This window comes from Suricata suricatta, chromosome 6 (genome assembly GCF_006229205.1).
Source record: "Suricata suricatta isolate VVHF042 chromosome 6, meerkat_22Aug2017_6uvM2_HiC, whole genome shotgun sequence".
NCBI classification, from domain to species: Eukaryota; Metazoa; Chordata; class Mammalia; order Carnivora; family Herpestidae; genus Suricata; species Suricata suricatta.
The window spans coordinates 50,690,006-50,702,815 of NC_043705.1; the positions used below are offsets into that span (position 1 = coordinate 50,690,006).

Sequence of the window (12,810 nt, forward strand, 5' to 3'; positions counted from 1 at the left end):
GGGGCAAAGAGGAGATCCCAAGCAGGCTCTGCACAGAGTGCAGCGCTCAAACCCACAAACCGTTAGATGAGAACCTGAGCAGAAAAGAGTTGGACACTTAACCGACGGAGCCACCCAGGCACTCCCATAAGTCACATTTTAAAGAGAAAGTTTTCTTCTTGTACCAGGAAAGTAAGCACCACGTTTCTGCTTCTGATGGAATTAGAAGCAGTAAATTAGATGTATGGTGTAGTTAGTAGTTTGAATATTGTGTTCTGGGAGGAGCTCTAGGTTAGCCCCTTTGGTGTAAAATGGATATTGGGAAATAGTTGCTAATTTGAATTTTTTGTTCTTTTAACCGATTATGTCACCATTACCCAGTGAATGGTTTTGTGTAAAAGTAATTATTAAGACTTCTTTTGACTTAAAATTGACAAGAATATTTCAGATGCAGTTAGCTTTTTCAATGAGATAATATTTATTACAGTCCCTGCCAACCAAAATATCCTCTAATTTTAAGTTATTTTAAATGCTAAAAATGTACTATTATGCTTAAACTGAGATTTTAGATAACTCAGTGGTACTTCTATATTAAAATTGATGACTAAGTTTATGGATTTTATGAGGCAGTATTTTATGAGAGCTGAGAATATTAATTCATACAAATTAGTCAATATTCCTCAGTTTGCTTTTAAAATGGCTTCATTTACTGGGCACCTGGGTGGCTCACATGGTTAAGTGTTCAACCACGATCTCATGGTTCGTGGGTTCATGCCCTCTGTCAGGCTCTGTGCTGACACCAAAGAGCCTGGTGCCTGCCTCGGATTCTGTGTGTCCCTCTCTCTGCCCCTCCTCCACTGTGCGCTGTCTGCCTCTCAAAAATAAACAAACATTAAACATAAATAAAAATGGTTTCATTTTTAATTAATTCTAATAATTTAAATCTTTCACAGGGAGCATTTGGCGCCCTTCAGAAGATCTGTGAAGATTCTGCTGAGATTTTAGATAGTGACGTTTTAGATCGTCCTCTCAACATCATGATCCCCAAGTTTTTACAGTTCTTCAAGCACAGTAGTCCAAAAATAAGGTATCTGGCCAGTATCAAATTATTTTATAAACTCTGAGCCTGACCACTCTCATTTTGCATTATCTAATATTTTTGTGATTGGCAAAAGATGCTGATATTCCACACAGGTGAACTTCAGAGTTAAAATGTACTCCCTTCATAGCAAAACCCATGTAATGTGAACTTTTTCTGTTGTGTTGTTTTAATTTATGAATCTTGCTAAGTACAGGTACCTTCATTTGCAGCTGTGTGGTAAAATTCCTTCAGTAGGACGTCTGAATTATTTAGTAATTTCAGTTTAAGCACTTTACATCTAATTAAAAATACTTGGAGCGTGAAGGTGGAAGAATTTTTGAGTACTCTTTGAAATCAGTAGGGCCAGTTGGCCACAAGTTAACGTTGGCCTGCTTTGTCTTCTTTTATATCCTTATTCCTTAAACAGTGCCTAGCATATAGTTGTTAAAATATTACATATAGAATATTAGCCTTTGAGTAACTTGATTACCATCACTTGTCCTGTCAAGCTATAATTATCATGATACTTTCACACTGTTGAAGTGTGTGAGACTCCTGTAACTTCACCAAAAGTTGCCCAGACTCCTGTACTCTTTTTTTTTTCCCTTTTTCTTTCTCTCCTGTTCTGTTTTAATCTAACTTTTGTCTTTTATCATTACTGTGAGAAGTCAATGCTCTTTTGATTGTCATTTGCTCTGCTTTTTATTATTTCCTTTTGTCAGGGCTTCATGCTTTTAGATAGAGTGATCAAACATCGTATTACTATTTAAAGTAGAAATTGTGCAGGATCCCAGAGGCAGTTATATAAGGATCTCCAGCTGCATGAACTTTATGCATAGGCTGTAACTGTTTAGTTGTCCAATGGAGTTTATTCCAAGATTCCAAGCTGTACCCCAAAGGATTCTGGTTTCAACACAGTGACCAGAGGATAATCGGGACTCTTTCTTGCTTAAATTCTTTATTTATTTCTTTCTCTTTTATCTCGATCCAATTTTGATTACTTTTCTTCTTAAGTGGTACTTAATCCAGTGTTCTCAGAGTGTAAACTTAATAGATGCTTAACTTATGGCAGTGTCATGCAGAAAGAAATAACATTGTTAAAGTAAACTGTTACTCTTCCTTAAAAAAAGTCACACAAAGGGAGGGAGGCAAACCATAAGAGACTCTTAAATACTGAAAACAAACTGAGGGTGGGTGGGGGTGGGGGGAGGGGGGAAATTGGGTGATGGGCATTGAGGAGGGTACTTGTTGGGATGAGCACTGGGTGTTGGATGGAAACCAGTTTGACAATAAATTATATTAAAAATAAATAGATAAATATGTTACTCTTTCTGACATAGTTAACTAGCTAGAGTTCGTCTTCCCTAGGAAGTCTTCTCTTAATCTCTCAGCTAAGGCAATGAAAGAAATTATACTTACTTTTATATTTTTCTTTACTCCTAAGAAACTCCCTTTTTTGTGGCCCAAATCTTTTTTTTTTTTTAAACAAAAACAACATAAATTTATTTAGAAAAATTTAGAAAATACATCAAAAAGAGAAAGGTAACATAATGCTATTATTCAAAACTAAACATGGTTATATGCATTATATTTCCTTCAATTTTTCCCCCCACTTGGATGCTTTAAAATATGATTATAACATTTATGATACAGGGTTTCTTTAATAACATAAGCATTATTTCATATTGTTTCATACTCTTTTTTTTTTTCTCCATAATATTTTATTGTCAAATTGTTTTCCATACAACACCCAGTGCTCTTCCCCTTAAGGCCCTCCACCATCACCACCACCTCTTTTCCCCCCTCCCCCTTTCCCCTCAACCCTCAGTTCATTCTCAGCATTCAATAGTCTCTCAAGTTTTGCATCCCTCTCTCTCCCCAACTTTTGTGGCCCAATTCTTAACAATTAAAAGAAAAACAGAAAAATCCAAAAAGCACATTCCCGGCAATTGGCATTTGATCTTTTAGAAAAAACGTAGATTGTGCTTTGAATCAATCTGAACATCGGTATAATGTGATCTTATTCGTGTGTGTATAAAAGGTTGTAGTGGGGTTTGACACCATGGAAGTCAGGAAACCAGTTAGAACCTATTGGAATAATCCTTGTAGGACATTATGGCTTGGACTAGGGAAGAAATGGAAGTGATAAGAAGTGATTGGATTATGGGTGTGTTTTTAAAGGTAGTGCCACTAGGAATTACTTTGGCGCTGAATTGACTGAATACAAAGACTGTAGACTGTTCCTCAGTTTTAGTTATAAAGGATATATGTATACCTATTATGCCTCTGCCCACCCTCCCACTATTCAGAGGTATCCACTATTAACAACACGCACATGTCCAAGTCCCTCCACTTCCAGAGGACTGATGTAATGCTCTGCAACCTGCATTTCTCTTTCATATTCTGTGTGAAATACACAAAGAATTTGACACACTCTTTTCAGGGTGCATATATGTATATGTGTGTGCCACATATATATATATATATATATATATATGTATATATACACGTGTATATATATGTATGTATGTATATATACACACACACATATATATATAAATACATACATTTATGGCTCTGCATACACCATAATTATTTTACAGAGGAATATTTTAAGTTAAATCTTCTGTAAATAGAAAATGCTGTAGTGAGCTTGTGTTAAATGTTAAATTTTGTTTCTAGGTCTCATGCTGTTGCATGTGTCAATCAGTTTATCATCAGTAGGACTCAAGCTCTGATGTTACACATTGATTCTTTCATTGAGGTAAGATTTGTCTCTCACCCTTTTTCTCGCCCCCATTTGCTTTTTGGGAAGTTAGAAAATGTTAAATTATTTGATAGTATTAAAATTGGATATAGTGTAGACTTTGTGATTTTTGTTAACTAAAAATAGAAGCACTTTTCCTCTGTTACTGATGGGTTTTTTAATGATAGAAATATTGATTATGGAATTTGTGTTTAATATCTTGAGTATAAATTTTTTGTTTGAAGATACTATGTAATAAATAAGTCTTCCAGCTCTTTTGCATTATTTGAAACATGAAACATTGGTGAGGTTGAATCATCTTACCTTGATAAGGAATCTGAACCCATAGACTAAAAGGACAGTGCTAGTTGGTTTCCATTGTAAAATTAGGTGTGTCAGGGAAAAAATGGACTCTTAAATCTCATCAGGCATTTCTAAAAGTCCCTTTTACCTTTTTGATAAAAACAGAAAGACAACAGCAGTATTATTTTCTGGCCATGAACCCTAAGCAGTAGGATTTTCTCAGAACTACTACCACTTGATCACCACAATAGTGAACAAGTTGTTAAAGTTCCTTAAGCACTTCACTTTTATTTTCATTAAATCAAAGTTAAATAGTCCATTGTTTTTGAGCTATTCTTAATTTTAGAGGCCATCTTGCGAGTATTTTTGTTGGGAAAGTCTAAGAAAGGAGGGGAAATGGTGTCATCTTTTACCTCATCACTTAAATTGACAAGCTTCTTTCTGAACATCTCTTACCAGTAGACTATGAGAGGTAGCCATAAGGATCCCCTAGCCATTTAAGAGTTGAAACTGAAATAAAAGAGTTGAAACTAAAACATGAGTCTTCTGTGGATGTTTGCCAGATCCTACTGTGAATTAGGCATTGTGCTTGGTGCTAGGGATACATAATAAATGTTATGCCTCAAGGTGTTTGCAGTCTGGTGTGGTGTAGAGAGTAGTGGATAATCTCAGAGGTCTGGCGTTGGACTGCCTGGGTTCAAATTTCAGCTCCACAGCTGCTAACCTTGGGCTCATTATTTAACATGTTTTCTGTTGCATCCTCTATAAAATGAGGCTAATAATCTACCTAGTTGCATTGTTAAAAAGATATGTGCTGTAGCTAAATTGGAACAAAGCCTGCTGCATAATAAGCAACTCCACATGGTAGCTTCCGCTATTGTTTTTAGTAGTAACAACTAGGTTTTGCTTTTTTTTTAATTAAAAAAATTTTTTTTAATGTTTTTTATTTTATTTTTTGAGAGACAGAGACAGTGCAAGCAGGAGAGGGTCAGAGAGAGGGAGACACAGAATCTGAAGCAGTCTTCAGGCTCTGAGCTGGCTGTTAGCCCAGAGCCCACTGCGGGGCTCAAACCCACGAACCACGAGATCATGACCTGAGCCGAAGCCGGACGCTTAACCGGCTCAGCCACCCAGGCACCCGAGAAGTAGTAACTAGGCTTAATAGTATTTGCTCTTAGCATTTCACAGCTTAAAGCAGGAACAGGGTAGATACACCAGCATCCTATACAGAAATATCATTTAGAATAAAAGATACAAAATTTCTTTCTGAAAACAAAAATTTCACAAGACCATACTCAGCAAGTGGAACAAGAACATCTCCAAACATATTTAAATCTTTTCCATTATTGTTAAATACCATTTTAACAGTTCTTTCCTACTTGATAATCCTATAAGATTCAGCTAGTTCTCCATCCTACAAGAGCAGCAAACCTCCAGAGGAAGCCCCTGACACAAAGTAGGTCCTTGATAACCATTTGCTAAATGAAGAAATGGATCATTTATTTCTTGAATTATCATTATTTCCATCGGGGGCAGGTGTGATGTCTCCTGAGTGTGACAATATTGAATGAAAAGTGTATTGGTTACTGTTATGTGGTTAAGACCTACCTTGGCAAAGCCAGATACTCATAGTTAAGACAACACCAAATTTAATGAAGACTGTGTATTGAACCTTATTAAGCAGTGCCATCAGAGTATTACTTTCTATGTAAAATATATTTCTGATTAAAAGAAGAACTCTAGAGGTTTGAAAGGATCCGATGCAGAGGCAGGACTCAGGGAAATCGAAGTTTTTAAAATTATACAACAGTACTTCACATACTGTCACATTTGATATTTGAACTTCTCCATTGTCTTACCCACTGTAATAAGATTTCTAGCTTATCTATTTGGAGATGTTTCTATGGTTTTGTTTTTGTTTTTGAAAAGATTGGGGGACACGTTGAATTTTTCTTTTCTTAGTGTTTATGGGGGGGGTGGTACAGTGTGAGTGGGGGAGGGGCACAGAGAGAAGAGAGAATTCCAGACAAGTTCCATACCACCAGCCCAGAGCCCCATGTGGGGCTCAAACTCAACAAAACTGAGATGATGGCCTGAGCCAAGATCAAGAGTAAGATACTTAACCAACTAAGCCATCCCGGCACCCCCACATTAAATTTTTTAATGATCTTTTTATTACTTTAATGCATGTGTATATGTAGATAAAGTAAAATTCAGGAATGAGATGGGGGAAGGTTTACTCTTTCTTCTTATATCGCCACTTTGCAACCTCTACAAAAGACAGCTTACTGGTATGGGGAAATGAATCTGGACTTAAAATTCCATGAAAACCAAATTCAGATTCCCTCTGGGTAGCAAGTTATGTTAATTCTCAACTTTATCTGTAAAATTGTATGAGAACATCTTAGAGAAGATTAAAAATCGTCTTTTGTTTATTCCAGCCGCCGTAACCTTGGAGACAAACCTGTTTAGGAAAATATGATTGCTACTTTTACTGTTTTGTCAGTAGTTGACTCAGAACAATAAGCAGTTTGGGATTAAGTTGTTGGAAACTCAGCATGCATTTACCAGTTATTGATACTTTTAGAGAATTTGTACCTATTACCTTAAGAATCAGGATTGGTAGAAATAATCTCTTGACCGTAATTTTGAAGGAAAATCAAGTTGTGTTTTGAATATTATCTTCTTCTAGGTGAGGAGAATGAATGCCCCATGTCCTAATGACATGGATTTATTCTCACAAACTAAAATACCTTAAAACTCACTCAGTCAGGGACATCTGGGCGGCTCAGTTGGTTGAGCAGCCAACTTTGGCTAAGGTCATGAATTCACAATTCATGGGTTTGAGCCCAGTGTCCCCGCACTTAGTGTTGACAGCCAGGAGCCTGCCTTGGATTCTGTCTCCCCTCTCTCTGTTCCTCCCCCACTCATGTTCTCTCTCTCTCTCTCTCTCTCTCTCTCTCTCCCTCACTCTCTCACTCTCTCACTCTCACTCACTCACTCTCATAAAGATAAACCAGCAAACACCCCACAATCAATCCTGCTGTCTTGTAAAAAAAAATGGCTTTAGGTCATTTACCAAAGTCATGGGTTTGGGCAGTTACCATCCTACATTTGATTAATTGTTTTATAACCTACTATTACAGGCCAATTAATTCCATCTTTATTTGTACTTTCTTAGAGTTTCTTTAAATGTTACCAACTTACAAATGACTGGTTATTATGTATAAACTTTCTAATATATTGAAATGCTTAACAAGAGTAAAATATTTCTCGTGCAATAGAACCTCTTTGCATTGGCTGGTGATGAAGAACCAGAGGTACGGAAAAACGTGTGCCGGGCACTTGTGATGTTGCTTGAAGTTCGAATGGATCGCCTGCTTCCTCACATGCATAATATAGTTGAGGTAATACACATGACCCAAAGGAGCTCTCCTCATTTTTCCCCCAAGAAAATCCTTGGGGGAAAATGCATAATGTCAAATTACTTAACAGTTTATTTAATATATTTGTTGGAGGTGAACTATGAAAACAGTATGGCCTTAAAATTATAAGTTATCTTTATGGTGACTTTTCTTTAATGAGATTTAAGATGCTTATAGAGAGGGAAAGTTATTTAAAGGGATAGATGGCTTTTAACCAGAAGAACTAGAAAATACTTACATTATTTGTGCTTACCAGGTATCGGTTAGACTAGACAATCACTAAAACTGGTAAATTAAGCGGCACATTCTTGTGTCATTGGAGTTTGGAATTAAGGTGTGTTATCCACCCGTTACTAGTAAAATTGATCTCATCCACTTATGATTTATGATAACAGTATATTTCTGAGTAGAAAATACATAATCGTTATGTTGGGTTTATTTTTTTTTAAGACTCTTTGAATCCCTATACATTTAAAATCATTTTACGAGGAAATTCTGAGTGTTGATCACAGGTTAGCCATATTTAAAGGAAGTAGTAACGTAGCACCACGATAAAATTATTATTAGAACAAAATAACTTGTTTGGGCAATGCTCAGTGCTGCTAGTGTAAGACTATGACGCCTAATTTTCTTATTATTGGAAATAGTTGTATGTGAGTAGTATATAGCTTTGCAAGTGTATTAAAATGTCATTTAGATCCTCCTTTTCACCTCCAGAGATTTATATGGTGTGGAGAGGGAAGATCTTTTTTTTAAAGGATGGGATCTAAGACCTGTTAGGGAAAGGCTAGCATTGATAGTGCACAGCGAGTCCTTTTCTTAAGCATAAGGAAAGATCATTGTAGAGATAAAGATATGTAGCAGCACTAAGAGGGAATAAGGTATATTTTCTCTGTGAACTTACTCTCTGAAGTGCTTAGAAGAATCAGGGGGAGTTTGTTAAAAGTTTAGTGAAAGTTGAAGCTAACCAGAACGTTAAAGACATTTTATCATTTGCTTAGGGCCGTGTCACAGCTAGGAGGCCTCACTTAAGAGTGCTGTGGTTCTCTTTTCAGCAATACTGAGGTTGGTGGTAGGACATGGGATGGAATGTAGTAGGGGCTGCCCTGTCAAGTTACGTTGCCGCCTTTAGCCGTGTGAGATGTTGCAGTCAGGCAGAGAGTCTGTACAGAAGCTTCATCCCTCATTTGACCCTATTTCCACACCCAGATATGTTGGGAAATCATGTGTGCCTTTGGTTATATTTACCTTGTTTTTGCCTATAAAGTTTTTTTTTTTTTTAAAGAGGGGTAGACACAAAATTTGGATAAATTTTAAGATCAGATGTTCCTACAATGAGGAGTGAGTTTGGGTTGGCATGTATATATCACTTTATATTTGTGAAAATACAAGAGACAACTTGAGTTGTTACATTATAAAAAAATTCTTCATTTTAAAGAAAGGCATAATGGATGGACTTTTTTTTGATGTTTCTAAGAAAACAATGTTTAATTGTTAATACATTTTAAAAATTTCATTGGTTTCATAAAACAAAATATACCTGTACAGAAGCAGATAGGCCAGACCTGCTTAGGACACTTTTTTTTTTAAATAATTTTTTTAACATTTATTTGTTTTTTGAGGGACAGAGAGAGAGAGGTCATGAACAGGAGAGGGGCAGAAAGAGAGGGACACACAAAATCTGAAGCAGGCTCCAGGCTCTGAGCTGTCAGCACAGAGCCCCATGTGGGGCTCGAACCCGCAAACTGTGAGATCATGACCTGAGCCTAAGTCGGATACTCAACCGACTGAGCCACCCAGGCACCCCAGGACACTTTTCATTAAGCAGCATTCTAAAGCAGTGGTTGTCAAGTTTGGCTGCATTTTAGAATTGACTCTGAAACTTTAAAGATCCAAAGCTTAGGTTGAAAAGCACAAGGCCACAGTAGAGGATGACCATTGATTTGCCGGGGAAAGGTTAGGGTTGTTTTAATTATATGATTTAAACTGATGAATATTAATGCTTTGTTTCTAGTACATGCTACAGAGGACGCAAGATCAAGATGAAAACGTGGCTTTAGAAGCCTGTGAATTCTGGCTGACTTTGGCTGAGCAACCGATATGCAAAGATGTACTCGTAAGGCATCTTCCTAAGTAAGTGTTCCTTCTGAATGTTACCTTGTTAACAGTGAGTCCTTATTTTTACATTGTTAGATCGCATTCTTTTGCCATTGGGGAATGAAGAGCAAAAAGAGTCAGACTTAATTTTACTTGGCATAACTGTCGGTTATAACTAAAGGAATTTTTCAAGAGGCAGTTTTTGGGGGTTTTTTAATTGCATGCGAGTGGTTTATTCTAAAACCATAATCTTTTTTTTTGTTTTTTGATACTGAGAGAGACAGAGCATGAGGGGGGAGGGGCAGAGAGAGAAGGAGACACAGAACCAGAAGCAGGCTCCAGGGTCTGAGCTAGCTGTCAGCACAGAGCCTGACGCGGGGCTCGAACCCACGAACGTGAGATCTGACCTGAGCCGAAGTCGGAGGCTTAACCGACTGAGCCACCCAGGCGCCCCTAAAACCATAATCTTAATTTTGGGTAATTTGTGGCATGGTTCTTCTTTTTTTTTAATCCTGTTAATTTGACTGGACTTTGTGTTGGGGATTTTTCTCCCCAGAACGAATTTTCCAATAGTTGTGATGTCATCAGATTTTTGATTAGCCTATTAGTAAGCCTGTTTTTAACTCTGTGAATGCTGTTTTATGAGGTTTTTTAAAATCTTTTTTCCAGTTTTATTGAGACATAATTGATATAAAGTTGTATTACTTTTGATACATAATTGTTTGATACATGTGATAAAATCAGTTACTTTTAAAAGTAATGCTTAACTTTCTTCAGAAAAAAATTTTTTTTCTATTAGTACTGTATACCAAGTAACATTTATTCAGAGTGTTTGGGGGAAAATTAAATTAGATAGTATGTCAGAACATTTCACATGGCATCTAGCTCTATTTAATGCTTGAAATTTTGATTATACTGTTTTGTAGTTTACTCTTCAGTTGTATATTTTGCAGTTTCTTCTTTGTCCACAGTTTTTAAGCTTTGAGTACTCTATTCCATCATGTGCCTACTGTTTTATATTGGACTCTTCTATTGAATATTTACATTTGCCCTTTATTTATTTCGAGAGAGCCAGAGTGCAAGCAGGGGAGGGGCAGAGAGAGGGAAAGAGAGAGAATCCCAAGCAGGCTTCTTCATGCTGTCACCTCAAACTCAAGAACTGCAAGATCATGACCTGAGCCAAGATCAAGAGTTGGCTGCTTTAGCCAGCTGAGCCACCCAAATGGCCCTTCCCTTTTATAAAATCATAAGTAATCCCGGAGTCAGCATCTTTTTTTTTTTTTTGTCCATAAGTGGTTACTTCTTTCAGGTAATTCTTAGAAGTGATGTGTACCAAGGTCAAAGGATCATTAAATACTCCAGATTGTTCTGTAGTGCAGTTATGCCAATTTATAACCCACCACCAAACATCCTTTCCTGCCAGACTTCTATAATCTTAACTCATCTGGATGAGCAAAACAAAACCATGTGTTTTAGTATGTTACAGTATTGGTGGGATGACCTTTTTTCTTTTTCAGATGTTTACATTACTGAAATATTCTCATTTTCATGTCTGTTGCATTCTTTTTTCTTTTTCCACCAGGAAAGCAGCAGTTGTATCCGTATTTTATTCTAGTCAGTTTGGGACTTACTTGGGAGTAAAGTACCAGGGTGGTGTGCTAAATGGATTTTCCTGCTTTAGGAAATCCAGATAGTTAATTTTTTTTTCTCCTTAACTATGATGCCACTTTTATGATGTGCTTAATTCTTAACTGTGGGACCATATTATCCTGTAAGTCATATAAACAAGCGCTTGGGTGGCTCAGTCCGTTAATATCTGATTGTTGATTTTGACTGGTCATGATCTCACAGTTTGTGGGCTCAAGCCCCCAGTCAGGTTCCCTGCTGACAGCATAGAGCCTGCTTGGGATTCTCTCTTTAAAAAAGTTTTAAAACTTTTTTAAAAATGTTACATAAGCAGATAATAATTTATATAAAAGCTGAAGAAATTCTGTTCATGAAAACCCAACTTATAACATTAGGAAGTATTGGTAATATGCAATTATAACTTCATGTTCGAACTTGGTTGTTACATTAATAAAACCTAAACCGCTTTAAAGCAAGGAAGAACTTGGTATCAGGTTAAAAGAGCAAAACTTAAATCTTTTTGCTATGTTAATTATTGCAGACATTAAATAACCTAAGGCAGTCATAACAGGGTTTGATATATACATTGTTTTGGAAACCATTTTTATATGAAATAAGGCTACTTTTATTTTTCTTTGCAGTCATGCATTTTTAAGACGAGAATAGTTACATTGATCAGATACTGAGATAGGAAACATAATAAAAGCACTAGTTTTTCCTTGCACTGTTCACCAGGCCCATGTTTGTTATGAACAAAAAATGTTTGCTTAGTAAAAATTGTGTATGTAATCTGTTTCTGGGCTTTCTATAATCTGTTCCTTTTTTCTCCTTTTTTAGCCAATATGATTCTCTTTTGATTACTAAGTATTTGATAATACATTTTCTTATTTGGCAAAACAAGTCTTCATTTTTTGTTTTGTTTTGTTTATCTTGAGAGAGAGTGTGCACGTGTGTGAGTGAGCAGAGGAGGAGCAAAGAGAGAGGGGGAGAGAATCCCAAGCAGGCTCCACACTGTTAGTGGAGAGCCCTGAAACCTGCTTGAACTCAAAATGAGATCATGACCTGAGCCTAAACCAACAGTCAAATGCTTAACTGACTGAGGCACCCAGGTGCCTTTCCTTTCTTTTTTTATTCCAGTTATTTTGGCTTTATCCCCACCTTTATCCTTACACATTGATATTAATACCTCCTGGCACTGTTTGGACTAATCAATGTAAAACAAGTCACCTAATGCATGGTACATATTTAAGGACTCCGTAAACATTTACTATTGGTATTGACATCATTGCCTTTCCATGATGTTGCATTAAAAATTCTCTTTTTATTGGGGTGCCTGGCTGGCTCGGTTGGTAGGACATGGGATTCTTAATCTCAAGAGTCATTGAGTTCAAGCCCCATGTTGGGCATAAAGCTTCTCTTTTTTCATTGGCTATATGAGGCGTCAGGAGAAAGCTCCTTAACATTTAGAGCTAAAAATAGTGGTCTGCGTTGAAAGACTGGAATTCTTCAAATATGTGCCATATTGCTACATGGTCATGATTAATTTCCATATC

General features: G+C 36.7%; 1 protein-coding gene across 3 annotated transcripts in view; it reads left to right on the plus strand.

The window, feature by feature from the left end:
- TNPO1 (transportin 1) overlaps window positions 1-12,810 on the plus strand; it is a 91,433-nt gene that overhangs the window by 48,406 nt on the left and 30,217 nt on the right. For all 3 annotated transcript variants that reach the window (XM_029942420.1, XM_029942422.1, XM_029942421.1), the window contains exons 6-9: window positions 933-1,066; window positions 3,743-3,824; window positions 7,394-7,516; window positions 9,549-9,667. In XM_029942420.1, coding sequence (XP_029798280.1) covers window positions 933-1,066; window positions 3,743-3,824; window positions 7,394-7,516; window positions 9,549-9,667 — 458 coding nt within the window. The remainder of the gene's footprint in view (window positions 1-932; window positions 1,067-3,742; window positions 3,825-7,393; window positions 7,517-9,548; window positions 9,668-12,810) is intronic.